The 22,865-nt window shown below is 34.5% G+C and overlaps 3 protein-coding genes and 1 long non-coding RNA gene across 4 annotated transcripts; 2 read left to right on the forward strand and 2 right to left on the reverse strand.

The window, feature by feature from the left end:
- Positions 1-2,855: 2,855 nt before the first annotated feature.
- Positions 2,856-6,140, forward strand: LOC107031961 (L-type lectin-domain containing receptor kinase VIII.1-like). Its single transcript, XM_015233484.2, has one exon. The coding sequence runs from the start codon at positions 3,608-3,610 to the stop codon at positions 5,771-5,773; it is 2,166 nt and encodes a 721-aa protein (XP_015088970.1). The 5' UTR covers positions 2,856-3,607; the 3' UTR covers positions 5,774-6,140.
- A 1,830-nt stretch (positions 6,141-7,970) lies between these two features.
- On the reverse strand, positions 7,971-11,142 carry LOC107032206 (cell number regulator 8-like). Its single transcript, XM_015233791.2, has 3 exons — positions 10,609-11,142; positions 9,175-9,377; positions 7,971-8,474 (listed from the first exon to the last, which is right to left on the reverse strand). Exons 1-3 carry the CDS (start codon positions 10,916-10,918, stop codon positions 8,241-8,243), a joined length of 747 nt encoding a protein of 248 aa, XP_015089277.1. The 5' UTR covers positions 10,919-11,142; the 3' UTR covers positions 7,971-8,240.
- Positions 11,143-12,623: 1,481 nt separating this feature from the next.
- On the reverse strand, positions 12,624-14,209 carry LOC107001687. Its single transcript, XM_015199645.2, has 3 exons — positions 14,031-14,209; positions 13,299-13,480; positions 12,624-12,901 (listed from the first exon to the last, which is right to left on the reverse strand). The coding sequence occupies exons 1-3, from the start codon at positions 14,101-14,103 to the stop codon at positions 12,881-12,883; spliced, it is 276 nt and encodes a 91-aa protein (XP_015055131.1). The 5' UTR covers positions 14,104-14,209; the 3' UTR covers positions 12,624-12,880.
- Positions 14,210-17,116: 2,907 nt separating this feature from the next.
- On the forward strand, positions 17,117-19,935 carry LOC107002484. The gene is made up of 4 exons (XR_001454517.1): positions 17,117-17,961; positions 18,050-18,153; positions 18,428-18,505; positions 19,652-19,935. It is a non-coding gene; the product is annotated as an uncharacterized LOC107002484 (long non-coding RNA).
- Positions 19,936-22,865: the final 2,930 nt, after the last annotated feature.

Here is a 22,865-nt window from a genome sequence, read left to right on the forward strand (position 1 = left end):
GATCATCTAACCATGAAGAGATTAAATCAATATCAGAGATCTGACTCTAATTATGACAGACTAAATCATGCTAATTAGAACTCTTTAAATTAGTCAATGAAATTAATTATAATATTTATTTATCAAATATAATATGGAGTGTAAAACGATTGCATGTGTATTATCAATTATGTAACAAACAATTAATTATTGGGAAATTGCACATGATAAGGGATCTTAAACATACTAACTAATATCAAACTCTTTTCTCCTATTTATAACTCCATTTTCTATATTATTTTCTCCCTTTAATTTGGGAAAATCATGATCTAACAATGGTTATTAAAAATATAAAAATAATAAAAATATTATATCATCAACTATATATCATAAGTATCACAACTCAAGTTGATTTGGTTGATTGTCTACGTAGTTAGTATGAAAAAATATTATATCATCAACTATATATCATACCAACCAAAATATTACGTAATTTTTTTTCCAATTATTTATCTAAAAATCATTATTTGTGTTGTCTTGTCAAGGTTGTTGTTCTTCTAATTGATTAATTATTGAAGTGGTTGTTACTTCTCTTTTAGCCTTGTTTCTTAATTATTTTTATTTATTTAATTAATTAATAAAATAGACGTAAATCTTTAGGACAAACATTATTAAAATAACCGACATATAAACTCAATTTGGATTTGTTAATGTATAATGAATTACACTATATTCTGTGATGACATGATTGAGATTTCTTCATTTTTAATTAGTGATCTCGAATTTCAATTTTAAGAATAAGAAGAACTATAGGGAGCACTTCCTCATTTGACATATTATATAAATGTGAATCTAAATTAGTTACATAATTAAATTTTAAATAATAAATAATTAAATAAATATATTTAAACTATAAAATAAATAGCGACTAAATAACAATAAGAATTCAAAGCAATTTAACTGGTGGAAAAAAAAATATATTATCTAGCATGCTCTCTAGGATGACACTTGCAATAAAAATTTTATAATTCCACGTAGATATAGTCAAAGAAATAGAGATAACAAAATCATTATTGTCAATTTGAGTTCTAAGTGTAAATGTGTTAAGTCACATATTATAATAATATTTAAAATTATATTTATCAATAATAGACATATTAAAAAAATACTTATGAACCTATAATTATAAATACATAAGGTTAGTATAAGTGTATAAACAATAAGTGATTTTTTTTTCTTTTTTAAGTCATGAAATAGATTAATAAATGCAGTCACAAGTATAAAACTATCTTCTACAAGATTCAGTCATATGGTACTTTTTTTTTTCCGTTTTTGCTTGCTTTTCTAGCTTCTTTTCTTGTTCCAATTTTCACTACAAGCATCTTCCTAAAGAACTTTCTCACAACTCTATAAATTAAATTAATTTATTTTATATAGTTCAAAATTTCGAATCATCAAAAAAAGTTGGTAACATTATTCGTTGTATATCTTAGCCAATGGCGGAGCCACGTGTAGTTAAAGGGTGTCGACCGACATCCCTTCGTCGAAAAATTTATGTGATATTGTTAATTTCGAATTTATCAATAAAAGTTGGTAACATTATCCGTTGTATATCTTAGCCAGTGGCGGAGCCACATGTACTGAATGGGTATCGATCAACACTCTTTCGTCGAAAAATTATATTGTATGGCTAGAATTGAAATATTTATGTATATTTAATACTGACACTCATTATCTTCTACACGCATTTATTTCTTTATATTCTGACACCTCTTAAATTAAATTTTAGCTCCGCAACTGATTTTAACCGACTTTTTAGGGAGAGATACGTTTTGAACACATGTTGTTACATTACTTTTAGGTTTCTTGGTAGAATAGCAAAGGCATTTATGAAATTTATTTAGACCTTATTTGATTGAATATAAAATTTATAAAAAAATTATACATCTTTATGTAATTATGAATTATATTATTATGGATAAAAAATAAAATAAAACAAAAATTGATTATTCATTATGGGGCATGATAACTCAGGAAATTACACCGAATAAGCTTACAAATGGATATTATTGAATTTTTCATTCCCATTGGTCTCATCATCGATATCATTTTCGAGATCAAAAATTAAAATTTATTGAGCTTAATATTTTATTGACAGAATACTAAAGGTCATAAATTCAAAATAAGTTGTTATCTATTACGTCTTATTCTTGTGAATCGCCCTCAATTTTGAGTAAATACAATTTAAAATTAACGTGTTCATCTGAATTAAGTACTTTTAATGTGGAGTATGATTTTATGTGCAAAAAATCAAAAAAAGTTGCAATAATATATAGTTCGATACTAAAAATCTCTAAGGTTGAACCCATAAGCAGGAGCGGAGCTAGTAAGGACCCTCTTTGATCTCCTCGTATGTTCACTCTTTATATTTCAAACCTCTTTATAGAAAATCCTAAAACTCTATCAGTCCATAAAAGTAAATATCTTGATTTTATCTCGTGTAAAGCCCTTAATAGAAAAAATGACATCATATATTAAAAAGAATTATCGCGAGTTCGAACTTGAAATCTTTGTCAAAGAGATAGAGATTCACGTGAAGAGTTGATAAAAAAATTGTAGTTCGCTCATTTGCAGGCGAACTACCTTTAAAGTTTGTGTAATATTATTTTAAAATTGATTAGGAGTTAACAGAGGTGACTGTATTAAAAGATATTCCAATAAATATAAGCTGTTCAGTTTTAATATATTTTTTCAAAAAGGATCTCTTTTGATATTTAGGATTTAAAAAGTGTTTGTTTCGATGTCGAACGCGATAAAAAGTTTATCCATGTGTGTTGGTGATGAAAACCACATTAATTGCCCAATGTTTTGTCCTAGCTGGTTAACAACTGCCATGGCCTGTTAAGTCTTCTCCTTCCCTACAATCATTATATATTATCCTCTTAATCACAATTCACTACAAAACAAAACATGATTGGGACCTCTTCTAGTTAAAAGAGAACAGCAAAAGGTATCTTTACTTTATTATCATAGAAAGTTTTCTACCGTTATACCCAATAATACGTGTTTCCTTTGGATTCTCTGCTTCATTCACACCCCTCTTCTTCACCCCCATAATCCTCACTGTTTTCTAAGCTTGAGAATAGCTAAAAATCAAATCTTTATGCAATTTGATCTTCATTGTGTAATGGGGTTTTGCTAAAATCTAGCAATGAAGTCAAATCTTGAAGAACTTTCCAGTGACATTCCTGTAAAAGTCATCCTGTTGTAGTGTTGTTCTCTCCTGTCTAGTTTCTTGTATTTTTACTGTTTCTAAGCTCAAAAAATAGCTAAAGATTAAATCTTTGTGCAATTTGATCTTCATTGTGTAATGGGGTTTTGCTAAAATCTAGCAATGAAGTCAATTTCTTGAAGAAATTTCCTTCTGTAGAAGTCATCATGTTGTAGTGTTGTTCTCTCCTTAATCCTCACTCTACTGTGTCAGTTTTCTACTTTTTTGCATTTTCACTGTTTTTCAGCCCAAAAAAAAGTGTATCTTCACCAAATTCTTGTGATTTGGGTGTGAAAAAATCTTACCTTTTGTACAATTTGATCTTCATTCTCTGATGGGTTTTGCTAGAATCTAGCAATGACTTCAAATCTTGAAAAAAAATTCAGGGACTTTCTCGTATGGTTCATCTTATTGTTGTGTTTCTGTAGTATTAGTTCAACATTTGGTAAAACTGATTTCGATTTTGAAAATTTAACATTGAGTAGTTTAAAGCTTCTTGGTGATGCACACTTGAGTAACAACATTGTAAAGTTGACACGTGATCTCGCTGTACCAAATTCCGGTGCCGGAAAAGTTCTGTATTCAAAACCAGTAAGATTCCGGCAACCGGGGTTTGATTTGCCGGCGAGTTTCTCGACATTCTTTACATTTTCAGTTACTAATTTGAACCCATCGTCGATTGGTGGTGGTCTTGCTTTTGTGCTTACGCCGGGTGATGAGTTAGTAGGTGATGCTGGTGGGTATATGGGAATCTTGGATGCTAAAGGGACACAAATTGGTACAATTGCTGTGGAATTTGACACCCTTATGGATGTTGAATTCAAAGATATTAATGGAAATCATGTTGGTTTGGATCTAAATTCAATGATTTCAACTGAAGTTGGTAATTTGGATTCCATTGATATTGATCTCAAGAGTGGTGATTTGGTTAATTGTTGGATTGACTATTCTGGTTCTAATGGAGAGATGGATATATTTGTGTCATATACTAATCTCAAGCCAAAAGAATCATTTTTATCAGTTAACATCAATCTTGCTGAGTATGTAAATGATTTCATGTTTGTGGGGTTTTCTGCTTCAACTCAAGGGAGTACTGAGATTCATAATATTGTGTGGTGGAGTTTCAGTTCATCATTTGATGCAACTCCTAATTCGGGGCCGGTGGTGGCTCAGCCACCACCGCCAGCGAGTAGTTTGATGAATCCAACGGCAGATTCTGTCGCGTTGCCACCGCCTTCTATGGCTCCATCAGAGTCTAATAGTAGCAAAGGTGTATTGCAAGAAAAGAGTAGTAGGAAATGTCATAGCAATTTTTGTAGACAAGGACCTGGAGCTGTTGTTGGTGTGGTTACTGCTGGTGCATTTTTTCTTGCATTTGCTACATTAGTACTTATTTGGTTATACTCCAAAAGATTCAAGAGAGTGAAAAATTCTGAGATTGTGGCATCTGATATCATCAAAATGCCTAAGGAGTTCAGCTATAAAGAGCTTAAATTGGCCACGAAAGGTTTCATTCCAACGAGAATTATAGGCCGTGGTGCATTTGGGACTGTTTACAAGGGTATTTTATCGGATACTGGAGGCATTGTGGCAGTCAAGAGATGTAGTCATAATGGACAAGGGAAAGCAGAGTTCTTATCTGAATTATCTATAATTGGAACCCTTAGGCACAGAAATCTTGTGAGGCTTCAAGGATGGTGTCATGAGAAAGGTGAAATTTTGTTGGTTTATGATCTTATGCCTAATGGGAGTCTTGATAAGATGCTATTTGAATCAAGAATGGTTCTTTCATGGTCGCATAGGCGAAAAATCTTGATAGGTGTTGCTTCTGCCTTGGCATATTTGCATCAAGAATGCGAAAACCAGGTGATTCATAGGGACATTAAGAGTAGTAACATTATGTTGGATGAAGGGTTCAATGCAAGATTAGGAGATTTTGGATTAGCAAGACAAGTTGAGCATGACAAGTCCCCCGATGCAACGGTAGCAGCCGGGACAATGGGCTACTTGGCTCCAGAGTACTTGTTAACCGGTAGAGCAACCGAAAAAACTGATGTTTTCAGCTATGGAGCAGTGGTTCTTGAAGTGGCTAGTGGAAGGAGGCCAATTGAGAGGGACACAACTAAAGTTGAGAAAGTTAGAGTGAATAGCAACTTGGTTGAATGGGTATGGGGGGTGCATAGAGAAGGGAATTTACTAAATGCAGCTGATTCAAGACTTTGTGGTGAGTTTGATGAACTAGAAATGAGAAGGGTTCTAATGATTGGGCTAGCTTGTTCACATCCCGACCCTACGGCTAGACCAACAATGAGAAGTGTAGTCCAAATGCTGGAAGGTGAATCTGATATCCCAATTGTCCCAAGAACTAGACCTTCTATGAGTTTTAGCACATCACATCTTCTAATGAGTTTGCAAGATAGTGTCTCTGACTTGAATGGTTTGATCACACTTTCCCCTTCATCATCCGAAAGTAGCTTCACCGGGGGTCACAATGGCAATTGCAATGGCATGGAGTTGGTCTAAATGCAAGACTCGAAAAGACTTTGACTTTTCGAGTTAATGCACCCATAAGAGCCCAACAACCCCACATACGGGGCCACCATCAAGGCGGAACAGACATAATGCCTACTCTGATTGGGCGTGGACAAGGAAAAAGTAGCATCTTTTTTGTTTTGTTCATAGATTTCATTAATTTTATTCATAATATATATGTACCAAATAAGCTTTAAGATTTAGTAATGTAATTTTCTCCTTTTTCCTTTCATATACTATAGTCCATATTTAGTGGGGAAAATAAATAACTCTATATGAAGTCCTTTGGTTTTGGTGGATTGTCTTTGTAATGAGATGACTAGTTTCTTTTTGAAGTTATCTTTTAGTTAAAAGGCTACAATGAGAGTTTGAGTAGAGGTTTGGTAAAGTGTTGTTTAGTGTGACAACCACCAAAAGAATGGCATATTTTATTGGTAGATTTTAGTACTACTTCTTTAGTATTATTGGCTGCTAAAGAAAAGAATTTTCCTCTTTTAATACATAAAATAACCACTACAAGAAATGTTTATTTGTTAAAATAATTCAATACTTTATCCAGGTATATTATCTCTTATCTTATGATTGCTAAAGAGCATGTCACTTCGATATGGTTTAATAACATTTTAATTGTTTGGTAAATAGTTCAGCGCATACACTAAGTATAGTATTTGTTTAGTAGTTTCAATAAACTAAAATATATAGATAGAATATCATATATTTTAAAATCGTTATCTTAAAACTTTAAGCTCGAATAATTTTGTCTGCGAACCAAACTATGACATTGAGGAAAGGACAATTTTTTTGTTTTATTTTTCTTTCGTCTTTCCATGAGTTTTTTAATTAAGTGTCGGTTGTAGAATGAGTCTTGTAGTAGCTAATCACATCATTATAGTATGACTCTGACATTAGTTTATCTATTTTTTTTGGTTTCGCACTCGATTTTTTATATTTATATATTAAAGTTTAATTAAATTTGAATTCACGCTAAGAAGTTCAACATTAAACGATAAAATACTTTTTAACAAAAGTGATCGCATAATCAGAGATAAATTAAATAGATTCAATATCTAATAAATATACATAAATAATAATTTAATTTTAATGATGATATAATTTTTTATTAAATACGAAGAAACTCATCTATAATTTATAGATATGTTTTAGATGACGTGATATTTTTATTTTTTTTTGTATTGTTGATATATATAAATAACTCTTCAATTTTGTATTGTTGAGACATACATTGGTCAGACAAAAACAGCAAATTCTTATTCGTGTTCAATGACAAATCTTGGAGCAACAAAAGTTAAATTAAATTAATTAATGTCAGAGTATAGTTTGTTAATATTCATAGTAATCCAAATTAATTTTTGTACTCATTATTACTGCAAAAATTCCTCATTCACTGATTAAATGCCGACCAAATAAGATGATAAAATCCCACATGCACACAGGTTCAAGTGAGAATCTTGATTGGTGAATTAATAAGTTTAATATATTATTTTTCTTTGTAAATTTTATCGTATTCCGTAGCCGTTACAATCTCAGCTTTTTAAATGAGTATTTTGTATGCATCAGATAAATTTTTTTACGATATAATAGCCTGCAAACTATATTAAAAATATAAATCGTACTGAACAAATCTAAACGACATATTCAGTTCAAAATACATTGAAAAAAAATCGAACCCGAACCCGAGTCATCCACATCCCAAAAAACAAAAGTTAGAAATTATTATTATTCACCAAATGTGAACATGAATCTCTGAATGGACTCACATGCAATATGATATTTTTGGACAGTTATGGGTTAGGATGTCAATGATTTATTAAAAACCAACTTACATATATAAGTGTAACACATCGAACTTATCTAAGTCTGAGTAGGTTGGATTCGAAATTAGAATAATTGAACAATCAATTGTGTTACATCTTAATGTTTAAATCAATTTGGACTATCTAGATAGCACAAATTGACATATCAACAACTTGTAAAACATTTTTTTAGTTGGGATAATGCATGGTCAAAAACACTGATGAGATATTATTTCTTACTGAGTTTTGTATTTGAATCGTTACTAACTATTTATTAGAACACACATCGATATCAATGAATCAGCTGTTATGTGGACGTAGTTTTATAAGCAAACTTAAGTTGTCACGCGATTCATCAATAGACCATTGAAAACTAGGATCGAAAATCTCGTTTACTATATATACAAACATCAGATTCTATCAACAGACTTCTTGTCTTTCATACAAATAGCAAATCCATCTCTTTTATATGTTGTATACATACATTACTATATATTATAACCTACAGAGTCAAGTTTTACAAGTAAATTTTCCAGTGATTAGGGGAAAAAAATTCCAAGTATAATATTAGAGAACATTTTGTAACAAATGAAGTCAAGTAGCAAATGTTATGGAGTCGATGGCATAGCGGTTACGATTACTCATTAGCGACCCATGGTTTGGTCCCCTGGAGGCATCATAAATCGGATTGGTTTGGAGTTGAATCCAGGATGAGGAAGCCTACGACGAAGTTCACGACCTTCCTGGCAAAGAGCACAAGGGTGGCAGAAGATATGAGTTAAAAAGTCACAAGTTGACTCACAATGCTCACGACGTTCCTCATCCTCGACAAAGCCACCATGGCACCCACATGATCTGGTGGCTGCTTCACAGTTACCCTGCAAAGGAAATAGCTCTTAGAACGTGTTTCCCAACGTCCGTTGTAGAATAAGAAATGATAGCAAGAGCTCTCCTAAGTACCATTTGTTAAAACTAAAATGATGTGGGAACTGCAGGATCTAACAAAAGCTGGATGATGTTAACCAAAATGTATGTTCGGTAAATGACTAGTCACTAGAGAGAACAATCATGGTTAAGATGAGCCATTATAGAATGACAGGGTCAGTGAGGATCCATAGAGTTATTTGTGGACGAGATAGAATTGATCGAGAAAACATGCGGCAGAGTTAACAATAGACAGGAGATTTGTAAACAGACCCTAGTGTCTAATGACTTCAGGCTGAACAAGAATAGAACAGGGTACAGCAAGTGCAAGTTCAGTGTCATATCACATGAGGGGAATGGTGAGGATTGATAAGGAAGTCATCCCAACATAGGAAACTTCAAGATCTAGGGTGTATAATCAAGAAAATGGAGAGATCGACGAGGAAGTCACACATTGTATGGATGAGATTTTAACAAATCAGTTAACATCCTCAGAATCAAAATTGAAAAAACAGCAAAACATAAATCTAAGCTGCTAGACCCAAATAAATCAAATCCTATATTGACAAAAACCAAAAGACTAGGTTATAAAACCAACGTAAATAAAGCACTTGATATGATAAAAAGAAAAAAAAAAGCAAGGAGACAGCCAACCTCAAGATTAAACCTCTGCCGGATAGCTGTACGGCTGGGATATGAAAACCAGGGTGCCATGCAGTTCCAGCCGAAAAAGGACTGTCCAATCAGGAATAGACCAGTGTAAGGCAAGCAGTGATTAGTAAAACTTCCAGGAGAAGACCCAATTCTCTCCGCATTGCTTCCATAGAGCACACATGGTGCCAGAGTTCCTAACAGACCTGTGCAGTGCCACGATTGGCATTGTTAGTATGATGAAGAGATGACAAGAAAGCAAGGGAACAGAATACATAATATCTTTAAGTATCAAGAATGAAATTCTTTTCTGAAACTATATCAAGAATGAAATCTTATTGCAAATATAACTCTAATAGGCAACAAGTTGAACCAAAATTGACTTATTCAGTGAAGCACACTGGAGAATACTCAAGAAATTGTGCCCACATATAGAACTTGTCAAGGTTGAACACAATGGCGAATTTGAATAATTATACAAGAACAAGTTAGAGAACAATTCTTTAACATAAACAATGTGTCAACATGTTCACAGTTTTGTTTTTTCTAACAGGATAGTTCATATAGTATGACTCCGTATGTCGATACATATGACCCGTTCCAATAAGTTTGCACCACTTCTATAGCAATTGCAGTTGTATCAAATGAAACATATAAACATTTTGGTTTCTAGATTCAATATAATGACTGATTGGACACATATACTAAAAGATTAAGTGTCTGATACTGCCTCCTTAATAGTATCATCCTTCTTTCAAATGGTTCATCAGAAAAAGACATACAAATCTTTTCTAGAACGTGCAAACTGTTCCTTACAACTTCCATTAATTTAATCTTTTAGCGTCGAAAACAAAAGACAACTTCCCTCCCACTGTCATCACCTCTATTCAATACATTATTCAAGCTATTCTTTTCACTGGGAAAGCTGGAAGAATATCTTTTCAAATTTACTAGACAATATCATTTGGTCAATATCTTCTTGATCACCATTAAGTCAATATCAGATAAATTCTGAACCTTCCATTGGTATGTAATTGAAAACCATTGGATAAGTAATGCATAGCAGAGCAACAAAATGGATATATTCCCAGTTTGGTTCGGTTTTGATCTTACTTTTTCCTAAACCAAACAACAACAACATAGCCAGTATAATCCCACAAAGTGGCGTCTCGGAGGATACGTGTACGCAGACCTTACCCCTACCTCCGAGCTAGAAAGGCTTTTTCCAATAGACCCTCGGCTCGACATAAAACAGTTCAACATTTTCCTAAACCAAATTAACTAATGGTCATTGGCTTTTATGAATTTCAATACCAAACCAAGTCATTTCCATTAATTTCATCTTCCTCAAACACCCTAAACATATCATAAATCAATACTTTGATATAAACAATAAAAACATTCAAAGCACCAAACTTCATAAGAATGAAAACTCACAAACTTCAAAATCGCTGCTGGCAAATTCATCATTCTTCCCAAAACAAGAGCAAAGGCTAGATTCCCATTGAGCCCTACGCATGATTGGCTCCCCCACCACCGCCGTCCCAATGCTATGGCCCATAGGTAAACCCTCAGCTGTCCACCCCATCGAAACAACAGATGAAGCTGGCTTAACCGGGTCCGCCGCAGCCGACGGAGCTGGGATTTTGCCGGAATTTGAAGAACTGGGCTTTGTGGGCTTCATTTCATCGTTTGTACCAGATTTTTGACTGGGTAGAAATGGGCTTGATTCTTCCACATTCGCCATTAGAACAGAAAATTTTCAAAAACCAAAATTGATTTTGAATATTGGGATTTTCAAGAATTGGAGAGAGAGTTGAGGGATCTAAGAGATGTCTCAAGAAGAAGAAGAAGAAGAAAAGAGGATGACAACCTCAAAGATCTCTCGATTCTATTTGAGTAAAACTGTGTGGAAATTGATAAATAGAAATAATGTCTTTTTTCCTTTTTTTTTTTGGTTGAGGATGACCGTAAACAGTGGAGGAAAATTAATCTTAATGACTCATTTTTCTTTCTTAATAGGTTCGAAGTCGTTTGGTAGTTGATTTAGAACGTGAGTTATACAAATATTAATTTGTGAATTTACGTAAGTTTTATTAATTTGGCATTTAATAATTAAATGTATGTGTAAATTATAATTTGTTCAAGATACATTATATTCAAGCAGATTAATATGTATCTAAGATATATAGCAAATTTCGCTCATTTCTTTCCCATGTTGTTTCCAGATACATGTGAATCACTCGCGATACTTACAGATACATTTATCTAGTATATATCTAGTGTGATTTGCATGTATCTAGGATGTATACGAATCTCGTACGCCTCTCTCTATTTTTGTGTATCTGATAGCAAAAATATATGTATCTATGTGTAAGATATATAAAAAAATTCATAATTAGTGGTAAGGTACGTACTATTTTGAAAGTATAAGCAATAATAGTATATATGGTAATGAAGTTGTTACTCTCCCATGTATATGGTATTCAAGATATATGTGAATCACTCTAGATTCATACAGATACATGTATCTAATGTGTATCCAATGTGATTCGCATGTATCTGTGATGCACATGAATGTCGCTCACCTCTCTCCATGATTTGTATATATGATAGAAAAAATATAGGGACAAAAATATATGCATATAAGTCTAAGATACCTAGGTAACTCTTAATTAGTGATAAGATACGTAATATTTTAAAAGTAAAAGTAATAATAGCATATATGGTAGTAAAATATGTCTCATTATGTGTTTTCCATATTGATTCTGCTTTGTGTGCACCTTAACTAATTCAATAAGATACATATCACCTCCCACCAGCAACATACACTATAATAGATGGAATGACTAATATGTATATATTACAATACATAATTTACTCATAATTAACTCCTACATTAGTACTATAGTAATATGCAACTCTATCTAATTACGAAACGACTCCTTAATACATACACAGGCCCTAAAACTTTGCATCAATTTCATTTAGATGCTCTCTAAATTTAGTTTGCCATATTTTTTTTTTTAATTTTAGTTTCTACTCTGCATTCAATATTTGTATCTAAATTCAGATTCTATTATATATATTTTTTCAATCTTTTGTGTATATTCTTAAGCATATGTCATCTTTTTTAATCATACATATAGTCTCAATTGAAATAAACATGAGTTTTTTACAACTTATATGAGCTAATTCATATTATTAAAAAAAATAGCATATTCTAAATGATTTTAACTTATTTACGTAATATATATTTAAAAACACGTAAAAAAAATTTTCAAAATTTAAATAAAATTAATTACTATGAACATTTTATTGTGCATTCAGATATTCAACTGAAATATGTTATAATTCAAGTATGTAGATCATAAAATTCACAAACTATGTAATTTTAAGCCTTCTTAATATTCTCTTTGGAGCAATCATTCATTAACTAGGGTGGAATAATATACAAAAAAACAGATTTAATATTCCATGGTCAAAAAATAATTATGATGCACAAAATAATTATAATGGATACAATAGCAATAATCAAAGTCTATCACAAGCCTCATTTATACAAATATTGGGAGATATATTAAAAAAGAAAGAAATAAAATTAAATAACATTCTAATGCATTTAATATGTATCTCCAAACTGCAGCAACGCTCTTCTTAATTGTTCATCCAAATATCCAAAAACAAACACATCAAATTTCTTTTAAATTCATCCATGAATTTTCTTCCCCTACAAAAATTAGAAAATACTAAATCAGAAATTGAATAAGAAAATGGAAACAAAAAGAAAACACAAAATTTATAAGAACAAAGGCGGAGTTAAATTTTTTACTAGGTGTTTCAAAATATAAAAAGTATATAAATATTTTAACTATATATAAATAATGTAATTTCTGCCAAAAAAAAACCGTCAGCCCTTGCTAGCTCCGCCTCCGCATGGCATTATTCACTATATTTACAATTAACTCAAACTCTATTATATACTTCCAAAAAATTCTAACTTTTGTATCACACAAAAGGTAGTAATGATATTTAGCGCTCTTTTAGTGAAAATCTTGGATTTGACTCTACGTAAATTAATAAAATATTGAATAGACATATGAAGAGAGTAAAATTAAATTACTTACACTAAATTTTTCAGGAACTTTCAATCCTTTGAATTTGCGATGATGTTTTAACATCATGTTTTGATGATGAAAATTATGTTTTCCCTTTGATCCTTTTGGTGGAGGAATATAAGTATGAGTTTCTGGACCTCTATAATCAATTTCATAAATTTCTGAATCCATCTTAAATAAATCCATTTTCCCTGTCAATAAAAAAAATAACATTTTCATAATTAGTCATAATTAAATTTCACACATTACTTAAAAAAACGCGAATTTTTAATGAAATCTGTCGAAAATTGGCTTGTTGGAAATGTTTTCGAGACTTTCTATAGAAAATTTCATAATTTCGATGACATCCTGATATTTTACCTTTATCATATCTATCCTGTAAAAAGAATTCGATAACTAATGACTTTTTTGTTTCGGATGTGAAGGCTTATGCAATAACGAGATCTCTCTTGATCCTTATTGTATGTGCCTTAAGGCTCCTCTTTCTTCACTTTGGGGTAGGGGAGGTCTTATACAGTAGGTAATAGCGGACACAAGCAAGTTGATCGAAGGAGACTAGTTTGAATGAAGAAATATATATATATATATAGATGGATGATTTTCAATGAGTAATTAAAGTAATTTAGGGAAAGATAATTCGTCGAAAAAATTCACGTGTTCTTAATAGCAACATTAAGTAAAGAAAAAGAGAAATTATTTCATAAACAAGAGATTAAGAAGATCAATTTGTAGACAAATTACCTGAAGAAGAACAAGGATCAATGAGGAGGAAAATCAAGAAAATGCAAATGAAACTAGCCTTTATGATCTCCATGGCAAAGAGACTACTAAAAATGAACTTTATATATATAAATATATATTTTTTGTACTAAGGATCAAGAAATAATTAACTATTTCAAATAATATAGGGAAGAAAAATGAATCAAGAATAAACATGAAGTGGAATACATATATAGTTAAGAAATTTCACAATTTTTGGCAATTAAAAATGTCACCATCTAACACAGCAATTAGTTACAAGGTCCTGATGTAGATATGTTGGGTTGGAACATTTATGTAATGAAAAGAAAGAAAAAAAACAGTCAGTCATGTAGCCATATATTTTTTATTTTTTTTGATAATCGAAAAATCACCGAAGAACAATCGACACATCACCTGTAAACTCTACGAATAATATATCTAACGTGCACCTAAGCAACACATCATGTGTTTTACATAGCTTATCACTTTACCAAATTAAGCCATGATGGCATCTTGTTCTTATGTTTTGATATTAATAAAAGTTAATTAATATTCAAGATACACATAAATTATGTATAAATTTGATTCAGACACTACGATTATTTTATTTGTTGGTAGAGTGTAGACAGTCCCATGTGTGTATTATTGCAAATGTCATAGAAGGACATCCTATTTAGCAGACCCCAATTGGCTGGACCTAATTCCACTAATAAAAAACAAACTTACCTTGTGTTTTCTTGCCTACTATTTTTCTGTTTATTTTATTTTCCTCTTCAATTTATTTAAATTCAAACAATAGAATGACACTACACACATTATGGGGACTTTATGTTCTAATTTTTTTAATGACAAAATGTAATTTTGTTTAAAATTTGATATATGCAGTATTTGGACTTTATAGTAGAAACATTGGCATGCACCTTTGTAGCATACTGGAGTATCTTTCGGATTTTGAAATTCAAATAAATATTTATTATGATTTATAATAATTTTTACGTAATTTTTAAATAGATAAATTTTATTTCAAAAAAACATAAAAATTTCATATCTGAATCTCGAAATTATAATGAGTGCAGAAGTTGAATGGCATGACCAACAGGCAACAGCTAATGAACTATGTGAGATGGGCATGGTCCTTCCTTGTCTATGTCACCTTCTCTGTGTGACAAATACTTTCATCCCATACCTCGTCGCGATCGTTTGAAGTTTATTTATTCTAAATTTATTATTAAATTTAGAGTTCATTTTAGCTATTAGATCAATAATTTTTTAATGCGATACAAAATCTAAGGAAGTTATTGAATATGTTTTTTGTTGACACTCGAAATTTTATTTATTTTTTAGATAGTGGCTCCTTTAATTTCTTTATAAACTTTGTAATTACTTTTAAAATAATGGTAATATATGTAATTTTATTTATGTAGCCTTAATAATGGTGGATATAACTATATACTATTTTTTATTCTAATTACTGGGATTTGCAACACATGTTATTGACACCTTTAGTTTTTGTCACTTTTCACTGACTAAAAGAGAATAATTAAACTTTCGGTGCAGCTAGCCGCTATATTTACATCAAATTATCGTATGTAATTAAGTAATTTAACGTAATAAATTATTATTTACTCATGTTAATTATAATCGAATAGTATAGTAATAATTGTTTATTAACAAGCACATTATCTGATAATGATGTTTATTGATGTATATAAATATCGTGGACAGATAAATTTTTACTCATAAAATATTTGAGGATATTTCATCTGAATGCCAACTTAAAGATTAGTTTCTAGTTTAATAATTGCTTGGGGAAAAATATATATCACACGTAATACAAGCTGAAATTTGAATTATTTATTATGTCAAGTTTAATTATTTATTTACGTACTTTTTTTATTATTTTTAAAATTAACAATGATATATCTAACGAAATATAATCTCGTAAAGTGAAATTGTACTAATATTATTCAATGTGTACTTTATTTATAGACCTTCCAAGCTTTCATCAACGAAAAAGGTCCAAAAGGCAGGTATGGTTGTTCAATTTTCATAACTTTGCTTTTGTTTAATCATAAATTTTGAAGTCGAAATTTAAATTTTGAAAATTTAAGTTTTTTAAATTGTAATTTTGAAAATCTTGATGTTGTATTTAGATCATTTCGCTCAAAATATTTTTTTAAAATTTTGTGAGTGAAAGTTCAAAAAAAATTATCTGTATCACATCAACTTTTTAGAACATGAAAATAACTTAAGATCAAATCTTTGGCCAAACAAAGTTTTAAAGATATTCATCTTTAAATCTATGATCTTATTTAATTACTTCATTTGTTTCTATTTTGAAAAATGAAAATTGTCTTTTTTTTTATTTTAACTTTTCAAGTGATATATATAAATCATAAAATTAAATAATATTTTATTATATTCAAATGACTTTTAGTTTAAGATCACAAAATTTAAAAATTTTATTCACTGTTATAAAATTTCTTATAAAATAAAAATAGATAAATAAATTAAAACGGAAAAAGCATATTCTTTTCATTAATTTTTATTTGAGTTTTAAATGATTACATACATATATCCATAGTCACCCTTTTTAAATTATATTGTTCAAAATTGTCAAAAAGAACTTCATAATAAATTGAGTTGAGTACTACTAAAAACTAAAAACTTACGTGATACTGTAAATTCAATATCATAATTATATTCTTTTAATTTGAATTGACATGATTCTTAAATAGATTCACTTAATTTGATCAAGATGAAGAGATTACAATTAATTTTATAATAGTTACTTTCATTTTTATTAACCTCTCTTAGGGTTTGCATATTTAAACTTGGTTAATTTGCACATGTTCTAAACATACTATTTTGTTGACTTTAATTTTCACTTTAAATCAAATAAATATCTTAAGTTTATATAATTATAGAAATCTTTAGTAGTCTAATTGAGTGAATATCTGAACTTTCACTTTATAGATAACCGTCCTGATTTCATACTTTATAAACTACATTTTTCCTCACCTTACTCCCAATTATTAGTTTTTTTAATAACTAACAATTATTAGTTTCTCTTTAAAGATTATTGTAATGACCCTTATTGTCATTTTTAGTGTTTTATCTTCTGTACATCGTTTAGAGCGTTCCTACAGCGATTCTAAGTCATTTATGACTTGCTGGGACTGACAGATCGGTCACCTGGTCATTCGTTTTGTTATTGTGTGAGCTTTAGTATTTTTGAAGCTTATGAACCTTGAACGATCATTTTCGATCAAAAGTTCAAGAAGATGACATCAGAATCCAATTCTGACGATTCCATCAGTTCCGGAAGGGTCATTTTAGTCCAGTAGCATTGTCGACATGACTCCCAAAGTTTTCAGTGTGAGTTGGTGGGATTAGGCGTTTTAACTTTAAGTTTAAAGGCTAAGTTTGACTTTAGTCAACATTCTGAGTAAACGCGCTCGGATGAGAATTCCGTCAGCGCGGTTAGCTCCGGAATGTCGAGTTTGGTCTAGTTTGACCCTTCTTTCGGGTTTTGAGGTTTTTGATATTTTTCCGAGCCCTTTTGTGGTTTTTGACTTAAAATGGCCAATGGAAGTGGGACCCACATTTTATCGAGATGACCTCTGATGAAAATTTCGACTGCGCCTTTGAGTCCGGAATGTCGACTTTGGTAGGGTAGCATATCTATTTTATTTTTATCAGGTTCCGAACGGATTCCGAGCACCCGTCGGAGACTTTAAAGAAAGTAGGCAAAGCTGAATCTGGTGCAGCCCCTATAAAAACCCCAACTTTCAGCTTTATGTTTTACTTTGGAACTTGATATCTTGAGCGATACAACTCCGAATTGGGCGATTCAAAAGGCTAAGTTGTGAGATTTTTCGAGGGCAACACATTGGTGAGCTTGGAATCTGATTTGGGGACACGATTTGAGGTAAATTTTGGGTTTTAAATGCTGTCATAGCTCATTTTCGAGCACAAGTTTTGGGAAATTTCAGAAGGTGATTTCTTGGCCATTTTAGGTCCGAATCAAGTGATTCAAGAGCCTATATTGTGGGGTTTTTCGTGAGGATCGTCGTGGTGTGATTGGTTTTGGCTGTTGGAGCTTCATTTTTGGTAAAATCTGGTAAGTAGCTGCTGCCATTGTTGCTGATTTTTAGCTTAGGATTTGGGTTTTTTTTGTTGCATGTTAATGTTGGGACCGTCTTGAGTCCTGAATTGTGCTCCATTCTGCTATACAAGTTTCGAGAGTTATTTAGGACTTTTATTTGGGGTTAATTCGGGATTTCTCAACGCGGATCCCATTTTTTCCATTTTGACCGTGAAATTGACCCGTCTCCGTTTCTTGCAATTTTAGTGTTTAAATGACTGTAATAACGTTGTGACTCTATTTCTGATAGTGTATCAACGTTTCGAGGCCTTTTAGAAAGTAAAAGATCCGGGGAGTGAATTTTGGAGCGCGCGTGATCTGCGTTCAGGTAGGCTATGGTTTCTCTTCTTAGACTGAACTCGAACATGTGAATGCATGTTGATTAGTTGGAATTTGGGTTGGGTAGTTATTGGATCATGCATAGGTGTTAAAAATTATATTTTCGGCCTTGTTCTGAGAATTATCGGGTAACTGTGAGCATGTTTATATTGACCTTCTTTGCTATATGAATTACTTGTATGTTTGAATACTGGTTGTCAGAAGTATGTTGAGCCTTAGTTTAGGTTTGACTAGGGTTTTCCTTAGAAATGCATGATTCAAAGTCGGTAGGACTTAGTTTAGCCCCGACGTCGCTCGGCCGGCTTAAATCCTTGTAGACTGATGTAGCAGACTTGAGTCTGATAGTTTGGTATTTAGCTAGACGATGAGCTTGCTCTAGCGATAGTTACTCTTATTTCTTAGATGTTACGGCTTCTCGAGTTACGTCAGTGACAATGAATTCCGCTCCGTGATTCAAAGTTGAGTTTCTATTCGACTGTAAGGTCTTACATTGATTAGCTAAGTCTGGATGGTGTTCCATGGGTTTATATGATTATGGATAGATAAAGACTCTTTCAGCATGCTATATCGACATCTTTGTCGGGTATCCGGATTTAAGGTCCGGCCTCGACCATCCACATACTTATGTAGAGCATCCGGTTAGAGGTCCGGCCTCAAGTATGTAGAGCATCCGGTTAGAGGTCCGGCCTCAGTTACTTATATTTTGCAATTGGCTACTTGTGTAATTCTGGTGAGTGTCCGGTTCAAGGCCCGACCTCCGTACCGTCAGATTCTACTTTTTGGTTCGGTGTTCTTTGGCCTCGAGTTCTATTCTCCTTAAGTTATAGTTATTTCGTGTACGCGTCGGACTTATGGGGGTCCGTTCGGGTTTTTATTTAAACTTGTGCACGAGTGTACCTTCTGGGCTTATGGTGGGTCCAGTTAGGTGTAGTTAGCTTATTTATATTAATTTAGTTAGATCTTTATACACTCGTGTGCATTATTGTGTTACTTAGCCTTCCGTTCTTGACCTCTAGTTTTGTGATTTCGTCTTTTCATAGTGCTTTACTTTTCTAGTTCAGTCGGCCTATGATGCCTACTGGGTACCTGTTATTTGGTACTCATGCTACACTCTGCATCTATTTTCGTGATGCAGGTCCGAGCACCAGTAGTCAGCGTTGATCGAGTTTGGAGAATTTCTGGTCTGGAGACAGGGGTGAGCACACAGGGTTTTGTACTATTTCAGTCTCCATCTGTTTATATAAAGACTTGTCTTTTACTTTTCGAGACAGTCTAGTTTCGGTGGTCCACTGTTGGGACTTGTACTCGTTTTGTTGGTAGCTCTGTATTAGTGACTTCCAGGTTCTGGGAGGGATCCTTTATTGCATTTATGTTTTGGTTTGCTTATGTTGTTATAGTAATTTTTCTTAGTCTTGTTTAGTTTCTACCCTCACACCCATTATGTGTGGTTCTGGGTTGTGGTTTGGCTTACCTACTGATGGGTTATAGTAGGTGCCTTCATGGCTCGAGAAATTGGGTCGTGACAAGTTGGTATCAGAGCCCTAGGTTCAACGGTCTCACTTTTACAGAGCTAACGTCTAGTAGAGTCCTGCGGATCGGTGCGGAGACGTCCGTAACTTATCTCCAGGAGGCTACAGGATGTATTTAGGAAAATATCCATTTTGTTTCAAATTCGTGCCGCGTGTGTCTTGTTTGTTTCTTAAAATCTCAGTTGTTTCACTCTATTACAGGATGGCTCGCACGCGAGGCGGTGCGTTCGGGGGAGATGCACCCGGAGCCTCAGTTTGGGGTAGACGTCGACCACGAGGTCGAGGTAGGGCTGCAGCACCTGCCCGGGATATGGAGGAGGAGCCTCATGCAGCGCATGTACCGCCACAGCCAGTGGGGCCGGGGCCCGCCCAGCCACCACCCGCACCGGTTGCAGCACCTGATCTTCATTCCCTCTTGACTCAGATATTAGCAGCTATTGGGGATATGAGACAGGCACCAGCACCAGCAGTACCAGCACCAGCGCTGCAAGATCAGCCGCCACCAGTTCATGTGGCCGCCCCACCAGACTTAGAGGTTAGAGAGATGCCACTGCGGGATCAGAAGATGCTTGGGGTATTTCAGAGGTTGGCACCGCCTATATTCTCAGGGGCGATTGGAGAGGACGCTCACGAGTTCCTGCTCACTTGCCAGGAGCAGTTACAGTCATTAGGCCTTTTGGAGTCGAGAGGAGCTGACTTCACCGCTCATCAGTTCCGTGGGCCAGCCAGGCAGTGGTGGCGCGCGTATCGAGAGTCTAGGCCAGTTGGATCTCCTCCTATATCTTGGAGCGAGTTCTCAGAGGCTTTCTTGGCCCGGTTCATGCCACGGAGCGTCAGAGACAGGCTTCGTGATCAGTTCTCTAGATTGGAGCAGGGATCTATGACCGTTTCCGAGTATGAGGCGAGGTTCCATGAGTTGTCTCGCCATGCTACTATGATCCTGCCCACAGAGGGAGAGAGAGTTCGTTGTTTTGTACGTGGGTTGCGATACCGTTTGAGGGTTGACACAGAGCATATGGTTTCAGCTGGCCGTTCTTTTCTTGATGTGGTCGATCATGCCCGATCCATGGAGCATATTCATCGTGAGGCCCAAGGGGGCAGCGATAAGAGGGCACGCTACCAGGGCAGCTATAGCGAGTCGCAGACTAGGGGGAGGGACTCATATGATAGGCCACGTCAGAGGTTCCAGCAGGGTCAGACCAGTCGCCCTGTTCAGGCGGCATTACCTGTTTCTGAGGGAGGCCAATATCAGCAGAGTAGTCCTAGTACAGGCCAGAATTCGAGGGCATCAGATTCTGTTCCTTCATGCCGCGGTCGGGTTACTACAGGGCGTTCAACTTCGGGGTGTTATGAGTGTGGTGCTCTTGACCATTGGTCTAGAGAATGCCCCCGGCGAGGTCGGGGGGCGATTGTACCAGCTCCACCTACTTCAAAACCAGTTTCAGCCGTGTCTTCTTCGGCTAGAGGAGGTGGTCAGATTCAGCACAGTCGAGAGAGTCGACAGGGTACCAGTGGTGGAGCTCGGGGAGGCAGGTCAGGTGGTAGACCGGGTGCACCAGGTAGAGGTGCTCAAGGCCATTTCTACGCTGCCCCGACAAGGGCGGCGGCTGAGGCATCTGACGATGTCATCTCAGGTACGCTCTTCTTGTGCCATCAGCCTGCTACAGTATTATTTGATCCAGGGTCCACATTCTCGTATGTATCTATTTATTTTGCTCCCCGATTGGGTATGAGGTCCGAGTCTTTGGCAGAGCCGATTCATGTTTCGACCCCGATAGGTGAGTTCTTAGTAGTGGATCAAGTATTGCGATCTTGCTTAGTGACTATCCAGGGTTATGATACTAGAGCTGATCTTATTATGCTAGATATGATTGATTTTGATGTGATTTTGGGCATGGACTGGTTATCCCCATATCATGTGGTCTTGGATTGCTATGCCAAGACTGTTACCTTATCCATGCCTGGTGTTCCCCCGGTATTGTGGCAGGCTACTTATAGTCACACACCGACGGGGATAATCTCTTTTATTCGAGCTAGGCGATTGGTTGCTTCTGGGTGTTTAGCGTATTTGGCCCACATCAGAGATGTGAGTAGGGAGGGGCCTTCAGTTGACTCAGTTCCTGTGGTTAGAGAGTATGCAGATGTGTTCCCTACAGATCTACCTGGCCTACCCCCAGAGCGTGACATTGATTTTGCAATAGATTTGGAGCCTGGCACTCGTCCTATTTCTATTCCGCCTTATCGGATGGCTCCTGCAGAGCTCAGAGAGCTCAGTGTTCAGTTAGAGGACCTCTTAGAAAAGGGGTTCATTCGTCCGAGTGTGTCGCCTTGGGGTGCTCCTGTTCTGTTTGTGAAAAAGAAGGATGGGACTTTGAGGATGTGCATTGACTACAGGCAGCTGAACAAGGTGACGGTGAAGAACCGTTACCCTATGCCTCGTATAGATGATTTGTTTGATCAGCTTCAGGGTGCCGTCGTATTTTCTAAGATTGATTTGAGGTCCGGGTACCATCAGCTGAGGATTAGAGCAGCAGACATCCCTAAGACTGCATTTAGGACTCGTTACGGCCATTATGAGTTCCTTGTGATGTCTTTTGGGTTGACTAATGCCCCAGCCGCCTTTATGGACTTGATGACACGTGTGTTCAGGCCATACCTTGATTCATTTGTTATCATCTTCATTGATGACATATTGGTATACTCGCGGAGCCGGAGTGAGCATGAGCAGCATTTGAGGATAGTGCTCCAGACTTTGAGAGATCAGCAGCTTTATGCCAAGTTCTCAAAGTGCGAGTTTTGGCTTGCATCTGTAGCATTCTT

Source organism: Solanum pennellii, chromosome 10 (assembly GCF_001406875.1).
Source record: "Solanum pennellii chromosome 10, SPENNV200".
Lineage (NCBI taxonomy): Eukaryota > Viridiplantae > Streptophyta > Magnoliopsida > Solanales > Solanaceae > Solanum > Solanum pennellii.